The sequence below is a fragment of the Cavia porcellus genome, unplaced genomic scaffold (assembly GCF_034190915.1).
Source record: "Cavia porcellus strain 051 isolate PalLab524CR breed Dunkin Hartley unplaced genomic scaffold, mCavPor4.1 scaffold_2, whole genome shotgun sequence".
Lineage (NCBI taxonomy): Eukaryota > Metazoa > Chordata > Mammalia > Rodentia > Caviidae > Cavia > Cavia porcellus.
In genome coordinates this window covers 65,376,919-65,401,180 of record NW_026947485.1, presented here as the reverse complement: position 1 = coordinate 65,401,180, position 24,262 = coordinate 65,376,919, and the positions used below count along the sequence as shown (strand labels likewise).

At 33.4% G+C, this 24,262-nt stretch overlaps 1 protein-coding gene across 8 annotated transcripts in view; it reads left to right on the top strand.

Moving 5' to 3' along the window:
* The window catches only part of Akap9 (A-kinase anchoring protein 9), a 163,484-nt gene that overhangs the window by 35,060 nt on the left and 104,162 nt on the right, over nucleotides 1–24,262 (top strand). For all 8 annotated transcript variants that reach the window (XM_063242911.1, XM_063242921.1, XM_063242902.1 and 5 more), the window contains 7 exons: nucleotides 673–3,030; nucleotides 7,801–8,014; nucleotides 9,173–9,252; nucleotides 10,836–10,974; nucleotides 11,721–11,806; nucleotides 20,859–20,973; nucleotides 21,404–21,602. In XM_063242911.1, coding sequence (XP_063098981.1) covers nucleotides 673–3,030; nucleotides 7,801–8,014; nucleotides 9,173–9,252; nucleotides 10,836–10,974; nucleotides 11,721–11,806; nucleotides 20,859–20,973; nucleotides 21,404–21,602 — 3,191 coding nt within the window. The remainder of the gene's footprint in view (nucleotides 1–672; nucleotides 3,031–7,800; nucleotides 8,015–9,172; nucleotides 9,253–10,835; nucleotides 10,975–11,720; nucleotides 11,807–20,858; nucleotides 20,974–21,403; nucleotides 21,603–24,262) is intronic.

Here is a 24,262-nt window from a genome sequence, read left to right as displayed (position 1 = left end):
AAGTAACAGAGCCAAAACCTTGATCCTAGGCTTCTGTTGAAATAATTATAATAATGAACATGCCTTGGCATGTCTGGGCTTAGCTTTATGTATAGTTCCAAAATTGATTCCCAAAATAGAAACTGGAAAAAAGTAATCCTCTGCTCTTCAATTTTGATTCGATCTAAAAGAGTGGAGTTGATATGCCATCGACGCTGTAGTTGTCTTGGGTGTTGCTTGAAGTTTAAACTCTTACACACTTCATATCTCTAAATTTCTGACTGATTTAAGAGCCCAGGAATAAAATTAAGGCAGACTCAGAAGAATCTGGTGGGGTTTTTTTGTGTTTTGTGTTTTGGTTTTTTTGCTATTTTTTTTTTTTCTCATTTCATCACACTTGCCTGTGAGACAGCCATTACATTACAAGAATTTATGGAAGGAACCTTGATTTATTTTTTGCTTTCATTTCAAAGTGTCTAGAGCATATGCAGTTCTATAACTCAGAAACACTACAGTTACAATAGTGGTCAGTTAATAGGAAAAAATGAAAATACAGTGGTTAGATATATTTTAATTAGTGTGGATTTTTTTTGTGTCTGTGTGATATATGTGTTTTGGTTTGCAGAAAGTTAAGCAGTAGAAGTAGCCAGAAGCTAAAAATGTCATATTTATATTTTCTTTCTTTCTTTAAAGGAGCAAGATAAAAAAGTAGAAAATGCAAATAAAAAGGAAATACAGGAAAAACAGGCAATCATTGAAGCATTAAGTGCAAAAGTAATAGAAGAAGAAAGAAAAACTCTTGAGCTAAAGGATAAAATAACAGCTACTGATAAATTAGTAGGAGAATTACAAGAACAGGTTGTACAAAAGAATCAAGAGATAAAAAATATAAAATTAGAGTTGACTAATTCTAAACAAAAAGAAAGACAATGTTCTGAAGAAATAAAACAGTTAATGGGGACAGTTGAAGAACTTCAGAAGAGAAATCATAAAGATAGCCAATTTGAAATTGATACCATGCAAAGAATGGAACAAGAAACACAAAGAAAGTTAGAACAACTCCGAGCAGAGCTAGATGAGATGTATGGGCAGCAGATAGTTCAGATGAAACAAGAATTAATAAAACAACATATGTCACAGATAGAGGAACTTAAAACACGACAAAAGGGAGAAATGGAGACTGCTTTAAAATCATATTCAAATATTACAATTAATGAAGATCAAGTAAAGTTAATGAATGTGGCAATAAATGAACTGAATATAAAACTACAAGATAGTAACTCTCAAAAGGAAAAACTCAAGGAAGAACTAGGAGTAGTTTCAGGAGAAAAGTCTGCTTTGCAGGGACAGCTTGAAGATCTTTTTGAAGAATTGAGCTTTTTAAGGGATCAGATTCAAAGAGCTAGACAGACAATAGCTGAACAGGAAAGCAAACTCAATGAAGCACATAGGTCTCTTAGTACAGTGGAAGATTTGAAAGCTGAGATTATTTCTGCATCTGAATCCAGGAAGGAACTAGAGTTAAAACATGAAGCTGAAGTTACAAATTATAAGATAAAACTTGAAATGTTAGAAAAAGAAAAGAATGCTGTGTTAGACAGAATGGCTGAATCACAAGAAGCTGAATTAGAGAGGCTGAGAACACAGCTCCTGTTTAGTCATGAAGAAGAACTTTCTAAACTAAAGGAAGATTTAGAAATTGAACATAGAATAAATACTGAAAAACTTAAAGATAACTTAGGCATTCACTATAAACAGCAAATAGATGACTTACAGAATGAAATGAGTCAAAAGATAGAGTCAATGCAGTTTGAAAAAGACAGTTTGATAACTAAACAGAATCAGTTAATTTTGGAAATTTCAAAGCTAAAAGAGCTACAGCAGTCCCTTGTGAATTCAAAGTCAGAAGAAATGACTCTTCAAATCAATGAACTTCAAAAAGAAATTGAAATACTCAGACAAGAAGAAAATGAAAAGGGTACTCTTGAACAAGAAGTTCAAGAATTACAACTTAAAACCGAATTGTTGGAGAAACAAATGAAAGAAAAAGAGGATGATCTTCAAGAAAAATTTGCACAACTTGAAGCAGAGAATAACATTCTGAAAGATGAGAAGAAAGCTCTTGAGGATATGTTGAAAACTTATACTCCCACTGACCAAGAAGAAAGATTGATTTTTATAGACTCCACTAAGTCTAAATCCAAGGACTATAACTGGCAAAAAGAAATAGAAATACTTACAGAGGAGAACAAGAACTTCAGACAACAGTGTATTCAGCTAAGTGAAGAGATTGAAAAGCAAAGGAATATTTTCTCATTTGCTGAAAAAAACTTTGAAGTTAACTATCAGGAGTTACAAGAAGAATATGCTTGTCTTCTCAAGGTAAAAGATGATTTAGAAGATTGTAAAAATAAGCAAGAATTAGAGTATGAAAGTAAACTTAAAGCGCTTAATGAAAAACTTCATTTGCAGAGAGTAAATCCGCCTATGGTCAAAGTCAAAAGTTACATCTTTGATGATGAGCCATTGGAAATGGGTGAGGTTGTTGAGAAAGATACAACAGAACTTATGGAGAAACTTGAGGTAACCAAGCGAGAAAAATTAGAACTGACAAAAAAACTGTCAACTCTCTCTGAACAATTAAAAAAGAAACATAGTGAAGTTACTATTCTTAGCGAGGAAGTTAAATCTCTAAAGCATGAGAAAGAGCAAGTTTTACTGAGATGTAGAGAGCTAGAGATCATAGTTAACCATAATAGGGCAGAAAATGTAAATGAATGTGATGTTGAATTAAGTTCTTTAAAAGATGGAGTTATGACGAGGATAGGCAAGGATTTTGGAGGATCTGGTTTTGAAATGAAAGATTTTGGCAAAGAATCAAAAATAGTGTTGAAGAATAAAAGTCCTTATGAAATTATGACTATTAGAAAAGAAAGCAAGCAAGATCAATTGTTTTCATCACCAGTAACAAATGAAACATTGCCTGAGGCATCTGAACCAAGTGAAAATGACAAATTCCAGCACGAGCTTCATGTACTTAGAGCAGAACAGGTATGTTTACTTGTCTGTACATGATAAAGCACATTAAAAATGTACTTTTCATTAAAAATGTACTTTCATCTTTTACCTCATTTTCATAAAAGATGAGTTCACATCATTGAAGAGAATAAAAGTTAAAGTTTTCATTCAGTTCTTATTTGAGTTTTATGTACTGTTTAACAGTCTTTCCTTAAATGTTTCCTCTCTTAGTTTTCTGTTTTGTGTTCAGCTCAAGAAGTAAAAAGTACTTAATGAAAATCAAAGGAATACTTTCTCATTTGCTGAAAAAAACTTTGAAGTAGTAATGTGTTTGCGTAGAATTTCAGCTTTAAAGAAATTAGTAGTTTATAATGTTGTGTTTTGTTGTAGTCACAAAGTTTTAATTTTATATTGGTCTTTTTAAGGTTCTACATTGTAAATTAATTGTTAAGCTTTTTAGCATTCCGTATAGTTGTTCAGTAATTATGATAGTATGTTTCTCATGGAGGAAGAAAACCTTATGTCCTGCAGATTTCTAGATCTTTTTATACCTGAAGGGAAAAAGTATTAATACCTAGAATTGTTTTCAAAACTAATAGGTGTTAATTACTCCTGAAAGTGTCAGACATTTTAAAAATTTTATTAAAAAGCATTATTGGGAGAGGAACTGAACTTGAAGCTCGACTATCAAAAGGTCAAATTTTCTTAGTAAGAATTTTATTTTTCTCTACTAAAGATACTTTGAATGACTTGTCCAGCTATGCTCTGCTGGCCCATGAATAAGTTTGTTCAGGGAGAACGTTCATAGGTCAATTCATTCATAATCCAACAAAATGAGTCTTTTACAGTACAGTTGTGACTTTTATAGCTGTAAAAATTCAAATATTCCTAACTGGACATACTGTATTATGAGAAACAAACCTGTCCCTGCCCCACTCTTCATTACCAAAACAAATCTCCTTATCAGTGAAGCAGTGAGTGAGGTTGTGTGTGCAAAAGAAGAAATTGGGCAGTGACTTACACAAAGGTAATACTGAGAATAGCCTAACTATGCTTGGAATGATACAGAGACCACAAAACAAACAAAAAAATGAAAACAAAATTTGCTCTTACTACTAATGCAAGCAGTGTCTTTCATTGAGAGCAACATAAATGTGGCTGCTAAAAGTTGTTTTGTTTTTTTTTTAACTGAAAAGAAACAGTGTTTTATTACAATTCCAGATTATTTTAATACACTTAGGAAGTTTGGGCAGGAGGAGAAAAATAATAATCAGTCTTATCAGTGATTGGGATGTGAGGAGGAGGGTTGAATTGCAGGAATGTTGTGGATACTGATTAACTGTTAATGTACTGTTAATGTTTAAAATTGAAGATAATTCAGGGAATTGAAAGAGATACTGGAGTATTACAAAGGAAATTTACAGCAGGGACCTTGCAGTGTCTAAAATAATATCTGACACATAGTAGGCAGTTAGTAATATTTGTGAATGAACGAGTGAATACAAGGAGCAATAAAGCCCATTTAGTAACTGAACTATGAAATAACAGGCCTTCATGTTAGGGAGAAAATCAGAATAGCCTTTGTTATTTGTTGTTTATCGTTGTTCAGAATCCTGACCATTGCAGAGACAGAAAGATATGTGTCATAAATGGAGGAAAAGATAGTTCATTATCAAAACTCACAGATATAACTAGATAAGAAATTAAGAAAATTAAGTAAATAACTAAAAAACTTTAATAAAGTAAAAATAAACTTAGCAAAATATGTAAAATCAATATAAATAAAATTGTAATAAAGGACATGAGTTTTGAATAACAGAGAAATTAATACTGTAAAGTACCAGTTAATTTCTTAATCCACAAGCCTTTTATAATTCCACTCAATGAAGTTACTGAAATTTGACTTGTTTTACGGTTAATCTAGATGAATAAATGGGTAATACCCAATAATATTTTTGAAAAAAGCAGAATGTATATAAAATGGCATATAGAATGACATTTTTGTCTTAATTATGCAAATTTGATAAATACTGATTATGAATTAAACTATAATTCAAGACAAGAGAACAGTGTCAGACTATCTACATTCAAAGAAAGTAGAAGGAAAAATACAATAAAGTGAAGAGCAGAAGTAAGAGAACTTGAAATAACCAAAAGAAGAAGAATTTTGAAGATTTATTATCTGAAAAGATTAACAAGTCTGATCACAGCTTCAGGACTATGTTGAAAGGGGGAAAAACACAATGAAATGAAGAATAAAAATAAAGGTACTTCAGAGATTTTCAAAAATCGTAAAAAAGTAATGTAAGTAAGTTGCCAATGAATTTGAAAATACAGATACATTAGATGATATTTTGGTAGAGTATAAATTACCGAAACTTAAGGGGTTGAAATAGTAATCAGAAGTTTTCTTTTTCCCCCTCTAATAAAACATGCTAGGCTAATCAGCTCTCAAGGAACAAATGTATCAGCTCTCAAGGAACAAATGAATAATTGCCTGCTAAAACTGGATTAAAGAGAGGAGGAAGGAGCAGGAGGGGAAAAAGAAAACCCAACTATTTCATTGTAAGACCCAGATATTGATATGAAGACTTGTTAATAAGTGTGGTACAAGAAAATACAGAATCTTAGGGCTGGGGATTTAGCTCAGCGGCATAAGCACCTGCCTTGGAAGCAGGCAGTCGTGAGTTCAATCTCTGGTACCAATAAAAAGAAAAAAAAAGAAATTACAGAATCTCACTTATCAGTGTCTTAAAAAAATCAACTAATGTAATCTCTACATTTGTACATTGTAGGACTAAATCCATATGATTATTTTAATATAGTATATTCTGGAAAAGAATCCATAAAAAATTTAACTCATTTATAATTTTAAAAAAGCTAGGAAATCAGGAATGGATGGAGAATCTCCTAATTATGAGATGGCTTTTATTAAAACATTTAGCAAATAACATTTCTAATGATGAAATTTACAAGAATTCCCAGTAAAACCAAGGGTAAGGAGTAAGCTAACCACTGTCAGCATTACTATTTCAACATTGTTTTGTAGTTCTTAGCCAATATAGGAAAAGAAATGAGAAAAATAGATTCCTAGTATCTTGAACTTTAATTAAGAAAATTAGAAAACATTGAAGGACACAAACACCTAGCAGTGTAGGAATATTTATAATATATGTAGTGGAGAGAGGGAAAAAATGCCAGTCCTCGCCACGTTTATTTCTATATTCAGTGTATTTCAAAATTTCATGAATGTCTTTCATGGATCTTGAAAATTTTATTTTAAAATTGACATAGAATAAACAACCAAGAATAGTCAAAACAGTCCCTAGAAATATGTATTCTATGTGATATCAAGATTTAATACAAAATCATAGACAATATAATTTGATGCTATGATAAAGATATCAGTGGATCATGGAGAGTAAAAGCATATCCATATTCTTATAAAATTTTGGTATGTGGCATAGGACCCCTACAAATCAGAATTTATTAAATAGTATCAAGAAGGTATAAAGAACAGTTAATATAAGTAAAGTTAAAAATGGACAAAAGATATGGATAAATGTGACTTGGAGTAAAAAAATCAAACTGGCTCATAGGTGTGGAAAGATACTTTGAACCTTACTAATGAATACAATAATAGTATTTTAAACTATTGTATTAAATAGTATTTATTTATTTAATTTAATTAAAATAGTATTTATTTTATTAATAGTATTTTAAAAATTATAGAGAGCAATTTAAATGTATAATTATGTAAGAACATAATTTGGTAAAATCGAATACAGGTAAACCTGTGCAGTAACTATGACCTAGCAGTTAAATTTCTAGGTGATCCTCAAAGTATCATCCCTGACCCGTGTAGTCAGCATCACTTGGACACAGGTTAGAATTCATGTTTGTGGCCCCATTCTAGACCTGCATAAGAGCTCAGGTGGTATGCAGTAGTTTGTAAACATTCCACATAATTCTCATGCATGCTAAATTTGAAATCCGCTAGACTTGAGAAACACTAGCATATTTGTTTAGTGATGTATATGTAAGAATTTTTAGCAGTATATTCTGAAATATCCAAAAATTAGAAATAATCTAGTTCACCTCTAGAAAGAAAAGCACAAAATATGGTATATTCATATACCAAACCAGTTAAATTTACCCATTATGTACATGGTTTGATATGAGAGGCATATTGAGTGAGAAGATAAATTTACAAAATAAATGTCATTTTGAACTGTTGTTGTAAATCTATATAAATATATAATATAGCAGCCTGTTTACAGGTATACTGAGATGTGACAGTGTAAGAAGTAGATTGATTTGTGCTTATGGTTGCCTTTGTGGAGAGAGTAATAGGAACATAGTGCATTGAATTTTATTTATAATATTTTCTTTCTTAACCAAAAAAGAAATGTAGAAGGAGCAAGGGAATTGGGGGGGGGGGGTAAGGACCAAACGTTGGTATATGTTAACTTGAGTTGGGTGTACATAAGTGCTTTTTGTATTTATCTGCATTTAATACTATCTTAAAACCAAACTGAGAGATAAATTATACTAAGCTATGATAGTTTGACACCAAATATCGAAATGTACTATAAAATTTAGGTAATGAAAATACTGTACTACTTCTTTGACAAAGACTGCTAGATCAATGCAACTGGATGAAGAATGAGGAAAGTTAGATTTTGGTTCTCTTATGAATTTTTAAACTAATTTAGTATGTTTCTCTCTTGTAGTCTGCAAATAAACTGAAGTTACATTTTTTTTATTTTAAAAATTGCTAATTTTATATACATTCATTTTTAGAATGACTTAAGGCTACAGATGGAAGCTCAACGCATATGCCTCTCCCTAGTTTATTCCACTCATGTGGATCAAGTTCGTGAACATATGGAAAATGAAAAAGATAAAGCTCTTTGCAGTCTTAAAGAGGAGCTTATTTCTGTTCAAGAGGAAAAGATCAAAGAACTTCAGAAAACACATGAGTTAGAGCTACAAAACATAAAAACACAGGAAACAGGTAAGTGGTTTCTGACTTAAATCCCGTAAAGCAAATAAGTATCAGGTAGAGCTCACTATTTTACAATTTTACTCACTTTGAGAGGAAAACAAAACATCAGGAGAATACAGCATATAAAAAGCATAAATTTCTGAATTTTATTTTTGTGGTGCTGAGGGTTTTTGGTATGCTTAGAACCCATAGAGGAAGATGACTTGTATATTTGAGTCTAGGACAATTATTAGACATTTAAGTGCTTGAGAAAAGTAAAATTATGGGGATCATGTATTCCCATAAGAAGTCCTGATCCATTGGCAAAAGCATATATAAAGTAAACTTACAATTTCTGAAATACAAAAATGAGTAGAATGGAAAGGAATGTTTTCTGGGAGGATGAAATGGGAGGAAGCTATGGACAGTAGTTGGGTTGGAACTTTAAGGAAGACTCTGAAGTAATAAGCATTAAATTGTAAGAGTGCATTCATTTTGAAGAATTGAATGGTCAGATCATTTGAGAAAATAGAGGCAGTAAGACTGACAAGAGTTTGATCAGAAAGAGCCCCATATATTCTAAGTGAGCACCTACTGCAGGACTTTTTTCCTGGGGTTTGTCTTTTTGAGATAGGGTCTCACTGTTCAGGCTGGTCTTGAGCTCACTTTGTAGCGCGGGCTGGAATCGAACTTACAGTGATCCTCTTGCCTCAGCCTCCTGAGTGTTGGGATTACAGGTGTACATCACCATACCTGGCTGTTTTGTTTTTGAGATAGGATCTTGCTGTGTGGCTCAGGCTAGCCTTACTGAACTCTGTGTAGTCCTAGATTGCCTCCTTGTGGCAATCTTCCTGCTGCAGCCTCCCGAGTATTGGGATTATAGGTGTGAGCCATTACATTTGGCTATAGGATTTTAAATGGTGGAAGTAACAGTATTTTTAATTTAAAATTATACCCAAGGGATAAATTGAATGAGGTGATCTTACTGGTGGGAAGACCCGATGAGCAACATTGGCAGTAATTCTGATAAACAATAAGATAATTTAGTATCTTACTGGATTTTGGGTTTCAGTTTGGGCTCTTCTTTCTGAAAGGTTCACCATAACTGATCCATTATACTAGGTTAAACACAGTAACAGTACTCGGACATGTAAATCAGATACACTAAAGCGTCATCTCCTCTGTTAGGTAGTGAAGCAAAGCCTTTGCACAGGCTCATTGGGAGGCTGCAAAAGGCGGTGTCTGAGGAATGTTCTGATGTGTCAAAGGTAAGATACTAAAAGTTAAATAGTTTTGGACAAGAGGTGCTAAATTTTAAGTTGGTTAGTAATTTGTTGAGCAAAACCATCCAGTTCAGTTTTCCTATCATCTAAAACTGCACTTAGAAAGTATCCCTGGGGGAGGGGGGTTGTTTATGCATGTGGGTTGGTAGGTGTTGGGGATTGAACTCAGGTACCACCCATGCTAGGTAAGTGCTCTACCACCAAGCTAAGGATTTAGCCTTTGTGTTTGAGCTTACAATGGGCATTTAAAATTTTCATGATAGTTCATAGCAATAAGAAAAAAATTCAGGGCTTGGAGGATGGCTCAGTAATAGATTATTTGGCTGCTATACATGAAGCCCTGAGTTTGATCACCAGCACAGCAAGGGAAGAAAGGAAAAGAAATTTGGGTGAATTATCTCACGAGTAGAACAGACCCTAATCGTTGAGGTAGCCATGAAGGAGCTGCTTAATCTCTCTGGGTCTTAGTTTTTATGTCTGTAAATTAAATGTTTCTAAAACCAGTGTTTCTAAAACTCCATCTTAGGGGCTATACTGAAAATTTAGTAAACTTAATTACTAAAAATATAATTTGTTAAGTAAATTTCAAGAAACCACAGTGGCAGCAATAATAACTTTGTTTAAAATCCAAACGTTACTGTTATTTTCAATTGTGTGAGGATCAAAGGTAAAATTTATTTGGAGGACTTAGCAGATGATTATGGGGAATGAGTTATTTTGTTGGCTGAGAACAATCAGAACAATGTGTCAGATGGTTTTAGATTTTTTTCTTTTTGTCTGTATAAACCACAGAAAATGTGCTCATATGCTTTAGAAAGGTGTATGGAAATAGTTTCCTTGATATAATACCTCTAGAACCTAATGTTTTTCCTAATTATCTTTTCTGGACTTCTATCCTTGTCCTGTAATGGTTTTCAAAGATAGTTGATGTAGTGAAATGTATTAAGGATACAGAGATAACGTTGAGATAGGACTTCACTAGAAAGTGACAGAATAAAGTGCAGATATATTAGGAAAAAATAGAAGAAAGTTACAATTTGCTCTTTGATTTTTTTCTTTTGGTACTGGGAATTCAACTCAGGACCTTGCCCTTGCCAGGCAGCACTTCCGCTGCTGAGCTATAACCCCAGCCCAAAAATTACAGTTTGTGTAATGAAGATTATCAACATTTTTCTCATGTAAGAATGATTTCAAGTCACAAGTAAATATTTAGACTCAATTTTTTTCCCCAGCACATTGGTTCAGTACAGTGATGGTAAACCTTTAACACATTTATGTTTTTTAAGACAAAAGATGTTAATATGTGACTTTTCTAAACTAAAACCTCAGTAGTCAGATTTAATTGCAGGGTTGGCACTTTGCAATAAATAAGTGGGTTTTGAGTTTACAGTTTGGGCATTCATCTCTAAAAGGTTCACTGTCACTGGGTTAGTATGTAGAAGAGTAAGATCTAATTTTTCTGTGAAATTTTGACCACTTGTTGCATCTATGAAAATAATGTTTAATGATGTTTAGAGTGAGAGATCAAAAGTTTAATTTCTTGAAATACCCAATTTTGCTGTTAACAGGCTTTATGCAATGTCTTTCGTGAATATTATGCTCCTACTTTAAAATGTGAAGTCAATATGGAAGAGAGAGAAAATTCTGGGGTTTACCCTTCTGAATATCAAGAACCAGAATTCCAAAATTATATTTACAAAGTTGAAGGTAATGAACACTTAACCACACTACTGAATAGTACTTAATTTTCTGAAATGAATTGTTGATAAATTTTACTTTTAATCATGATTTATTCAGCCAAGTTGTTTATCATCTTAATATCTTGTCCTCTTTTCAGATTCATGAAATCTTCTATTTAATATACAATTTTAATTTTTATAATCAAAATTATGTTTGGGAAATAACTGAAGCTGTATGTTTCCTTGTCTATCTTCTGTTCCTGTACTAATACCTTTTTTCTCATTCTAATTTTTTCCTTCAATTTTTTCCTTTAACTTTTTAATACTGTCATGCCTATTCTTTAAAAGTTATTGTAGTTTTTTTAATAAGTTCATCTCAATGGTATATCATTTTAAAACTAAGAATAAAAGGATATATTAAGAAACTGCTTTTTAAATATAACTCTGGTACTCATTATTTTAACAAACTATAACCTTAACTAATTTTTGTACTTTCACAGATAAGAATATTTCTTCTTCCTACCCATTTGTATGAATCATGAACAAGCAGTACAAATTAATGGTTAATCAAAAAAATTAATGCATTTTTCAAATGAATTTTTCAGGTTAGCTTTGTAGCAGATGTTTCATATTCACATTTTTATTTTTGTTTACTACATATTTAAGGTTTATATCTAGTGTTTTCTTAAAGGTGTAAATAGATAGGTAATATTGATTGAAAGATATGCCCTTGTTACGAAGTAAAATTATTGTATTTGCTTATTTATCATTTAGACTTTCAAGAAAACATGCAAACCCTTCTCAGCAAAGTAACAGAAGAATACAACAAACTCTTGATACTCCAGACACAATTAAGCAAGGTCTGTGAAATGAAAGCATGTCATATAATATGTACCTCCTGTTTTGTAAGCTGCATTATCAACCAAGAATTTCTAAATTAAATGAACATGAAGATATGAAAGTAATGTATATGTATATACATTTCCTTACAGAAAGAAAGGGACTGGATCCCAGCATCTCCTTTAAGTTACACCTGCAATGACCTAGCTTCCTTCTATTATACTTCACCTCCTAAAAGTTCCTCCAACGTCTAAGTATGCCACAGCCTGGGTACCAGTGACCTTCTATTCACATGCCTTTGGAGGCATTCACTATCCAAACTATAGCAGCTGCTGTAGAGTCTTATTTTTAATTGGATATCCCTACTCAAAAGTCCTTTAGGAGCATCTCAATCAATGTACTAAAATTTAATTTTACCTAATACTAAGGGGGCTAACATAACAAGGTCATGAGTTTGAGGTCAGCATGGGATACTACATAGCAAGTTTAAAGTGTGTCTAGATTGTATAAAAAATATTGAGTTTATTGACTTAATTCTTTCCTTAAACCAGCTTCTCCTCAGTTCTAAAGAATGACATCCAACCAGAAATTTGAGGATTTTTTTTTTTTTTTGTCTTCTTCCTTTTTATCGGTACCGGGGATTGAACAAATTTGAGGATCTTAAAAATCTTCCCTGACCCCTAACTTTCCATTATGCACAAAGATACTCCAAAGGGAATTCAAAAGAAATGAAAGACATACCTTCAATATGAAAGACATACTCATTCAGTTATCCGGCCAGTACTTTACTTCCTAATTATATGTCAAGTTATACCATGAATGTAGCAGTATACAAAGAGAATGAAGTCACTAGACTGACTATTCATAAATGATTTTACATATAAACTAATTCAAGAAATGTGGCATATGTTTATAAAACAGTTGTCCAAGGCAACATTTACTGAATACTTAAAAAGAAATATAGATAAGTACATCTGAAATTAAGTAAGCAAGTTGATGAGTATAGGCTGAAATAATGTGTTAGAGGAAGTAGAATTTGAAATGAACCACAAAAGATGTGCTGCTTTAAATAAAGAAGGTAGAGGACAGCTGCAGTTCAGGTAGGAGAAGTGGTATGATCAGAGTCTTAAAGTGTAAGTGTATTCTGTTGGGATATATTACTGAAACAGTAATGGACCCTAAGATTAAAGAGGATAGACTATAACAATCTTTCAATTCTAGGCTGCACTTTTATCTTGTAAATAATTAACACCTGTTATCCTAGGGCAACTATTATAAAGTTGAACTTTTAGGAGAGCAAGTAGAAAAAAATGTAGGAAAACAGGAGGGATGTAGAAAAAAAGAGTGGTTTATAAGATAATTTAGGGAAAAATCTACAGAATTTTGTAGTTGATAACAGAAAAGAAAAAAAGCCAAAAAAATTTTTTATTACCTCCCTTCACAAAATTTGGGCCTTAAATGTTTACGGGTGGGTCACAAAGTATGGGACTTCTGGGAGGCAGTCTCCAAGACCACTCCAGATTCAGTGATTTTTCTAGGATTATAAGAATTAACATTGTAGCAGTAATCAGTGCCATTCATTCCTGCTGCCCCACAGCCCAGAGCAGACAAGACACTGTAGGTACCTGTCCTGGGATACTAACCCATCAAAGGATCAGACACAGGAATATAGGTTAGGCTGACACCTGGGAACTGGTGCTATTAGTTCAGGTGATAACCAGCCTTAATACCTCAGACTGCTGCTACACTCACTTTGAAAATCCCAGAACAGTGTTCTTACCATCTTTTGAGAGAGACAAATCAGCTGATTAGTAGGGCAAATTTCTTTCCAGGTCTACAGTAGGTATTCTTTCCACTCAGTGTTCAGTTGTATCCCAGTGAGCTTCCAGACAGCAATTCCAAAGTTTCCTCCAGAAATCTGCAGAAGAGTATAGCTTTGAAATTGAGGTCTATTAACGATCTTTATCCTGACTCCTTTGGTGATTGTAGAGGACTAGGTTCTCTGCTTTAAAACAGTATTGCTGATCAAAGCTGCATTTTCTATGGGAAAGTGTCACAGTTCTTCAAGATTATGCAGGCCTTATATTTTAGTAGCATAGAATCACAAATCAGCCCTATGCCTTCAAAAAAGGTACAGAAATTGAAGCAGCAAGAGTATTTAGAAGGCAGTGTTCTTTTACTAGGGATCTATATGCCAGTCATCATGTTTTGGCATTGCTGACACCTAAAAGGAAGAAAATTATAAAGATCAGAAATCAGTGAAATTGAGACCAAAAAATTACAAAGAATTGATGAACTAAAGAGCTGGTTCCTGAAAGAATGAACAAAATTAGCCATTCTTACAAAAAAAAAAAGAAAGGAAGGAAGGAAGGAAGAAAGAAATAAAAAAGAAACCACAATGGACATCACCACATTATTAGCTACTTCACAAACCTGTATACTCATACATTGGCGAATTCAGAACAAATGAATAGATTTCTAGATACATATGAATTAGAACAATCAAGAAGGTTTAAAAAACCTGAGTAATACGAATAACAGGCAGTGAAATTGAGACAGTAATAAAAAATCTACCAGCTAAGAAAAACCGAGGTCCTAATAGGTTAGCCGTTAAATTCTACAGGAACTTCAAGAAAGATTTAACTCTGATAACATCGAATTTGTTAATGAAATCAAAATAGATGAAATACTTCCAAAATCACTCTTGGAAACTAGTGTTACCCTGGTTCCAAAACCAGAAAAGGACCCAACTGGAAAAAGAAGGGGGAAAAAAAAATTGCAGGCTAATTTCTTTAAAATACAGGTGTAAAAATCCACAAGAAGATACTGGCATACAATGCAATAAATCATCAAAAAGACCATGTAGGCTTCATCCTAAGAATGAAAGGCAGGTTCACAGTATACAAACTAGTACATGTAGTATATCACATAAACAGTAGTAAGGACAAAAACCACATGATATCTCAGTAAATGCAGAAAAGGGCTTTGATAAAATCCAGCATGCAATGATGATAAAAATAATCATGAAAATAGATGCAGAATGCCCTTATGTCCTTCTGATGAAAGCCATTTATGAGTCACCTACTACCAACATTATATAACATAGGGGGAAATAGCTTTCTCTAAAATCAGGTACAACATTATCATCACTTCTATTCAGTGTAGAATTTAAAATCTTTGCCAGAGCAATCAGGCAATAGAAAGAAAAATAAAAAGAATATATATAGGAAAGGAAAAAGTTGCATTATCATTATTTACAGATGACGTGATCCTCTACATAGAAGACCCCAAAAATTACTAGAACTAACCAGATTCAGCAATGTGGTAAGATACAAAATTAACACACAAAAATCAATAGTGTTGACGTACAGTAACTCACTAAGAAGTTAGGGAAAATTTCATACATGTTAACATTAAGAAAAATTAAATATTTAAGAATTAACCTAACCAAGGAAATGAAAGGCCTTGTACAGGGAGATTGAAGGGGACATCAGAAAATGTGAAGATAATATTAGTCTGTTCTTGGATTGATTGAGCCAATATTATCAAAATGGTAATGCTTCTAAAACTTCCAAATCAAGATACAAACAGTACTCACAGAATTAGAGAAAAGAAATCTAAAATTCATATGGAACCAAAGAGGTTGTAGAAGCAATCCTGTGTAACATGAGCAAAGCAGGAGATATCATAATCTAGGACTTGAAATTCCATTACAAAACTACAGTGATAAAAGCAGCATACTGCACAAAGACAGGAGGATCAGTAGAACAGATAGAGAAAACAAAACACCCCAGACACATTCAGCTATTTGATCCTTGACAAAGTAGCCAAAAACATACATTGTAGGAAAGGTACCCTCTTTGAAAAAGGGTGCTGGGAAAAATTGGCTATCCACGTATAGAAGATTGAGTCTAAATCTATGTATTTTACCATCTATAATCTAAAATCAAAATACATCAAAGATCTAAATGTTGAGGTAGAAACACTGTCTACTAGAAGATAAAATAGGTAAAACTCTTATTTAAAAACATAGGCATAGACAAAGACTTTCTGAACAAAACCTCAGTCACACAAGAAATAATACCAAAAATAAACAAATGGCATTATATCAGATTAAAAAGCATCTGCATAGCAAAGGATACAGCCAGTACAATGAAGAGCCAACCTGCAGAACGGGACAATTGTTGTCAACTCTTCATCAGATGGAGATCTGTAATCCATTCTAGAATATATAAACAACTCAAAAAAGAACAAAAACTTAAAAGAGTCAATCAAAATAAAATACCCAGTCAAAAACACAGAAAAATGAATGGATGCTTCTTAAGAAGTACAAATGTTATACAGCAACAGAACCTGGAAAAACTGTTGATGCTATTGATGCATAACATATTGCTATTATAGGTCTTTTTATATAAATACATATATATATAATTTGAATTTTTTGAAACTTTGTGCCGTCAACTTTGGAAAAATTTATCCCAGTTTACTGCGTTAAGTTAGCATTGTACAGAAATTAACAGCCATATTGGTCTAAAAATGTTAAACTAAATTTTTCCCATTTGTACAGGAGTAACATACTATATTAAATACATAAGGTCTTAGCTACATGGGTTTGATTACAGAAACTAATAAAAGTATCCTTTAAATTTAAAAAACTATGAATGACCAATAATACATGAAAAAACACTGAACAAAATTGTCCATTAGAGAAATGCAAATTAAAACAATACTGAGATTCCATCTTACTCCAGCATTACCATTATCAGGAAACCAAGTAACAGGTGATGCGAAGTACTAGAAAAAAAGGAGCCCATCTGTATTGCTGGTGGGAATGTAAGCCAATATAATTAGTATAGAAACCAGTAGGGAGAGTCCTCAAAACATTAGAACTAGACATTCTGTTTGACTAGGCTAATTCCCTTTTGGGTATCATCCCACAAGAATTAAGTTATCCATGCGTACTACCCATGTATAGTGATACATGCATACACATGTTTAGGGCAGCACAATTCATAATAGCCAGATCATGGAAACAGCCTGTATGTCCATCAGTAGAAGGATAGATGAAGAAAATTAGTATTCTTAAGTACATCTAGAGCACTACTGTGCCATTAAGAAGGGTACATTTGAGTCATTTGTAAGAATATAGAAACTACAGATGCACCATAAGACCATAATGTTATGAAATAACTCAGACACATTAAATTTATTTTATTTGAGAGACTCAAAATGTGAAGAGCAAAATAAAAAATAATAGGAAGGGAGATCTTTTTCAGATGAGAAAGGAATCAAGAGATGGAAGGGGAGGGAGTGAAAGGAGGGAAAGAATTAAAACCTCTCCACAAGGAATGTAATCATCTTGTACTGTTAACACATAGTAATTAAAACTGGAAACCAAAAAACAGAAGTTAACATATAGTTATATTTAAGCCTAAGATGTTTTATAGCAAAAGGATACAAAGCAAACTCAGCTTTGGAAAAGTTTGAAATGGTGCACAGGACAAAATCTAGAGGAAATCAGACACAGACTTTCCTAGTAGATTTATTTATAGGACATTAATTCCTCCAGCTTAAGTTTGACAGTATGTGCAAAATGTCGTCTACCAAAGAAAAACTTAACTAAGCTCAATAGTCCACAGTTTTCTGTCATGTATCAGGTAGTTTGCACCCTCTTTCCAGTATACCAAAATCTAGACTTCCAGAAGCAAAGCATGTTTCAGCACAGACTGCACCACGTGGACAGTTTAGGCATAGTTAAACCATGCTTACCACTTATGCAAAGTGTTATATTAGTGTAAGGAACTGTTCACTAGTTAAGTTTACAGACTCCAGCAGATGTTTCTAAAGATAACCCATTTCAGGGCAGCTATGTTAACTCTTCTGTAAAGAGTGAATTTCCCGTTTAAACAAAATTAGCCACAGTTGTAGAGGCATGCTGGAGTTTGACGGAATCAGAGTCAGCACCCAGTACCTCACTGCATAACGTTTTAATCCTCACTTCAGCCTTATTGAAATACTTAGTTTTCCAAATGAATTATCATCTTTACAACCAAGGGCTTTTTTGCATGCTGTTCTTCCTAATACTGTCCATCTACTGTAATCTGTTGGTTTATTCTTTCTTGTTATAGTTGGTTCAACCGTTACTCCATTGGTGTCATCTTCTTGTTTTCCTAGATTCAGACATTTCTTTTTCTCTCTTAGCTTCTGAAGCTTAAATACTTGGTAATCCTTGTGTCTTTCATGTTCCCGCAGTTGCACCACATTCTCATGTTATGGTAATTACTTGTTTACTCTTCTGCCTTTCAGTGTACTCTAGACTTTCAGAAGCAGGGGAATCTTTGATTATATCGTTTATTTCCTCCTGTTGGTACAGTGCTTGCTTAGCCTACAGGAAAGGCCTTACTGAGCAAGTTAGATGAAAATATAAAAATATTGAGCTAGAATCTTAAGAATTTACCTGAATTTTCTTTTGGAAATAGGAGGGAAAATTCCCTGTTGAAATATATGTGGAAGGTAAGAGGGCAGAGGATAATTGAAGAATAGTGACCAGTTGAAGAATAGTGAACAGTCTTCTTGGGAAGTAGCTTTTATTCTGCTATTCTTCTGCTGTGATAGCATCCTTTGTTCATCTGATCTAGCCACTTTGAAACTCTCTCCCCATTGTAATTTAGATAAACCTTCTTTGTGAGCTTTATTTCCTCCTTTTTAATACATATTAAGCCCTTGTGAATAGATAATTACCTGCACTGCTTACAGAATAGGTTTGTCTTCCTCATTGTCTTATTCCTCTCTTTTTTTTTTTTTTTTTTTTTTTTTTTTTTTTTTTAAAGTCAGGTTCTTACAGTGCAGTTCAGGCTGGTCTTGAACTTAATTTGTGGTCCAAACTGGCTTTTGCACAAGTGCTCTTACTTATGAATTCCGTGTTAGATTTTTTCTTTATCACTTTGGTAAGTAAACACTTTATAAAGCTCACAGAATCAAGTTATTCTGGACAAAGAAGGGAAGTGACAAGTCCAAAGGTAGGGACAGCAAAACAATCCTGAATTTCCACACATCTTCCATTTCTTCACACATTTGGACAGAAAGCATCACTAATTAAAGGGAAATTGTTTGAAATGCAGTGATTAGTTAATAGATTTCTTGCTATCTACCTATTTTCTTTGATATCAGAAAGTCTCAAGCAGTGGTTTCCAAATGGTCGGCCAGGGGTCTCACAATTATCTTATTAAAAACAAACATTTTCAGATTTCTGCTTAAGTCTTCACTCTCCAGATGTACAATCCAGGAATCTGTAATTGTGAATACACACACACACACACACACACACACACACACACGTGTGTGTGTGTGCATATTATAAAGCCTCTTAACCACTAATCTTGAAAAACTAGAAGCTTTGTAGGCTATTCCAATACCAAATGAACAACTCCAAAAGCACACACAGACCCTCAAAAACACAGGGTCTAACAGATTACTTGCAAAGAATTACAGACATTCTGCATTTTGTCCTCCTTGACCACCACAAAAATCTCTGCTGAGGTTCCATCAGCAAGTGCCTATGTAGACATCAGTCCTACAGAAACAGAGTCAGCCAAAACCGGATTACAACTCAAGGGTTTGCACAGAAGTAATTATACAGAAAAGCACGTTTCCCTCCACTAAGGTATACACTAGGGCATATTACCCTATAGTAAGCTATACAGTATTCATTTAACAAATATTTATGGAGTACTTACTATGTGGAGAAAATATTATAGATATTTAGAATATAAGAGTGACTTAAATGGATAAAGAGCCTACCTCCCCTCTACAGTTTAAAGTTCTTCCATGAGACAAACAATAAAGAAAATAAGAATAAAATCCCCTCCAGATTTATATACTTTTATATATGTGGATAGACAAAATATATGCAACGTTTAGATACCCTATAAATAACAAATAATGTACATATATGTAAAATGGATCATGTTAATACAGAAAAAAACCAAAAGGCTATAGGCTTCTAGGGCACGATTTTAATTTCCAGAGGATGATCAAGAAAGGCCTTAGGAGACCATGACATTTATAGATAGACGCAAAGAGAGATGATCATGTTGGCCATCCAGATACCTAGGAATGAGCATTCTAAGTAAAGGAAATAGTCATTGAAAAACCCTAAACTTGGAGCAAACTAATCATTTGAGGACTCTAGGGAAGTTGTTTGGCTTGGGAACTGAAGGACAGACAAGGCAGGAAGAAATAGAGACTCATTAAGATACTATGAGAGCAGAGGAGCACTAAAATAATGTGACTTGTCTTACAGTCTTTCCACATCATTCCCCAAAAGATCGAGGCCCAAATAGAATTTTACTTGTCCATATTCGGGTCCATATTAGTCTTGCATTTTGTTAGCTTTTATATTCACACTTTATAGTTTACTTCTTTGTAGAATAGTTAAATTTTATTTCCTCAACTGGTTGATAAATTCTGTGAGGTGAGATAAAGTTTATTTTTCTTTTTACTGATACTATATTCTATCTCTGCTGTCACAGTTTGTCACACAGGTTATTAAATATTTGATGAGTGAATAAATTTAATACCCATGTATATGACATAGTGCCTCCCAGTTTTAATAGTTAAGAAAATGAGCCAATATGTATCTGTTTTTATTATTTTCTTCCTTACATTTATTGTAAAATATATAATTTGTCAACTACTTGATTACCACCTGCTCTCTAGAAATGAATAATTTGCCAGGTATTTATAATAAAAAATGTGTGTGAATTAGAATTTCAGAGATGAAGTCACAAGTATTTTGATGAACTTTCTACTAGAATTTTATGAAGTACTCAATTTCATGAAAATGAAATTTTTTTTCATTATATTCAAGAACATTACTAGTATTATTTTCATGCCATGAAAATAATAGGGTATGAATCTTTTCAGAAGAGAACAGGAATTATCTAGAAGAGATGGTATTTGTATAAAACTGTCAAAATTCTGGGTGCTTAAAAAGATCTTAAATGTAAAATCACCTTAGTACAGATTTTGAAGTAACAAATTTACATCTTTGCTCTATTGTCATTTTCACAGGTTCAAGAACAACAAACAGATGGTGTGAAATTTGAATTTACCAAAGAAAATCTGTCAAAAGAGGAAACTGAGTCTTTGTCAATCCATTCTCAGATGACCAGCTTGCAAAACATCGGTAAATTTCGATAATAAGTCACATTTTTGTATTTTTATACAAAATACCTAATAATTTACAAAATACAATTTTGTTTTGAAAGATGAGATAACTTGGTTAAGTTAAATATTTTACTGTAATTTGTCTGGTCTTAATTTTCTCATCCTTAATATGAAAAGTATATGGACTAGTGATCTCTGGTCCCTCTAACTAACTTTATATTTTATTTTGTTTTAAATTTAAAGTAATAAAATGTTTGATTTTAGTGATACTATAGGCAGATGGTAGGAAAAAATTATTCTGTGTTGTGTTTTTATCAGAACAAGTCAAACTACATTGCTATCAGTTTTCTCAAGGAAGAATGACTATTTTTTGTTCACACAAGTAGTTGTGTTATTGCACTAGCAAATTGGTAGTGAAATGTGCATTTTTTTCTATTCCTGTAACATAGATGTCAATCATAAAAGCACATTATCTTCTCTGCAAGATACAGAAAAAGTGAAACATCTTAAAGAACAAGTTCAAGACTTAGAAAACCTCGTATCCTCTTTGCAGCGACAGTTGAAAAAAAAGGAAGAAAACTATGGGGTAGAGAACCAAATTTTACAGGAGAAGCTGCAAACTGTTAGTGAGTCCACAGTTCAGCTAAGGTATCTGTCTACTTACAATTTTGTTCAGTAGTTCTTATAACTTAGTAACAATCCATGGTCGTATCTTCTGTAATGCTTAAGAGTAAAGTATAATTTAAGAAAAATTGTATTTATACTTTTTTATTTTAATTTTAAAGAATAAAATAAACAGTGAAAATGAGTTTCAAAACAGGGTAGCAGGACAGTTACAATACTAGATATATTGCATATTTTTGTCTTGTAGTTATTCAGAGTACAGGACATAGGCATGATATCTAAACAGTATTGGTACAAAACGTTGTTGTCAAGAACAAATAGAAACTAGCTGTATAACTATCATACATACATATATTTTTTTCCTTTTGCCCATTCTTCCTTTCCCCTATTACAGTTTGTCTTTTCTTTTGAACAGTTTCTTCCCAATTCACAATATCTTTTGTATGATTTTTTAATTTTAAAAATAAAAAAGAAAAACCAGAAAAATCAAGATGCAAACCAATCTAAAAAACAACAAAAGCAAAATGACAAAAAAAAACAAAAAACAAAAAAAAAAACCCTACACACACAAAAAAACCCCATAGCTATATAGGTTTTAAAAACAGTATGTTAGGAATTTAACAGTACTGGTTGCACCACATATTGATATCTTTAGAATAGTTGCTCAGGTTGCCAGGTGAGTCCTCGCAGTCAGCCAGGTGCTTACCAGGAAGGTTGAGAGATGACTGATGGATATGCTCTTCTAGTTTCCCAGCCCATGTACCAGCTGGCTCATGAGAAAGCATGCTTTGACTTATTACTGTCTTCTCCTGATCTCCGTGGCATAACCTAGCCCATGGGAAGGCATACTTTGTCTTCTTGCCGAGTCTCCTCCCAATCCCTGTGCCAGAACCTGGCTCAGTCTACTTATACTTTTATAGAGATGTTAATTTTCTGGGTTCATCAGTCTGGAACATGTATTTGTTTATTCTATGCCTAAGCTTTGCTACTATTTATTTATTTATTTTCTGAGACAAGGTTTCACTTTGTAGCCCTGGCTGGCCTAGAACTCTTCTGCCTCAGCCTCCAAAGTGCTGGGATCACAGGTATACCTGTACCTGCACTACCATGCCTGGCAGTCTTGTTGCTTTGATATGGTAACTAAGATACCATTGTCCATTCTTAGCTGAATTCCCTTCACTTAATTGTCTGATATTCAAATTCACCATCACCAAATAGAGTTATGGACCCTCTCAAAATTTATACCTTCTGCAGCCATCTTCATCTATCATGACTGTTCTTTCTCTTACATATTTATTCCAATCTACGAAGAAATCTTTTTAAAAAGTAAGCCTTCAATGTGTATTTGAACTGAATCATTCCTCACTGGCCTACTAGTCTCTACAGTCATCATCCCTCTCCTAGATTACTCTGACTTTTCCTTCTTTCTCTTTTCTGAATAGTCAGTACAGGTGCCAGACCTTGCTTTTAACACTTAAGACTGGAGGGGTTATTTCAGTGCTCTCCTGCTCGCATCCTATCTTAGCAGGTCCTGCACAGTGAGTCCCTATTCCTACTGACTTATCTGTCTTTCTTTTTTATTTATTTATTTATTTATTTATTGTTGATGCCAGGGATTGAACTCATGACCTTGCACTCACTAGGAAGGCGCTTATATCGCTGAGCTAAATCCCAGACCCTGTCTGTTCTTCTGTTCCTAAACCAAACACTCCCTGGTGTCCACAAGATTAGTTTGCTCCAAGTTTAGGGTTTTTCATTGGCTGTTTCCTTTACCTAGAATGCTCATTCCTAGGTATCTGGATGGCCAACATGATCATCTCTCTTTGCGTCTATCTGTAAATGTCATGGTCTCCTAAGGCCTTTCTTGATCATCCTCCGGAAATTAAAATCGTGCCCTAGAAGCCTGTAGCCTTTTGGTTTTTTTCTGTATTAACATGATCCATTTTACATATATGTACATTATTTGTTATTTATAGGGTATCTAAACATTGCATATATTTTGTATATCCACATATATAAAAGTATATAAATCTGGAGGGGATTTTATTCTTATTTTCTTTATTGTTTGTCTCATGGAAGAACTTTAAACTGTAGAGGGGAGGTAGGCTCTTTATCCATTTAAGTCACTCTTATATTCTAAATATCTATAATATTTCCTCCACATAGTAAGTACTCCATAAATATTTGTTAAATGAATACTGTATAGCTTACTATAGGGTAATATGCCCTAGTGTATACCTTAGTGGAGGGAAACGTGCTTTCCTGTATAATTACTTCTGTGCAAACCCTTGAGTTGTAATCCGGTTTTGGCTGACTCTCTTTCTGTAGGACTGATGTCTACATAGGCACTTGCTGATGGAACCTCAGCAGAGATTTTTGTGGTGGTCAAGGAGGACAAAATGCAGAATGTCCGTAATTCTTTGCAAGTAATCTGTTAGTCCCTGTGTTTTTGAGGGCCTGTGTGTGCTTTTGGAGTTGTTCATTTGGTATTGGAATAGCCTACAAAGCTTCTAGTTTTTCAAGATTAGTGGTTAAGAGGCTTTATAATATGCACACACACACGTGTGTGTGTGTGTGTGTATTCACAATTACAGATTCCTGGATTGTACATCTGGAGAGTGAAGACTTAAGAAGGAATCTGAAAATGTTTGTTTTTAATAAGATAATTGTGAGACCCCCGGCCG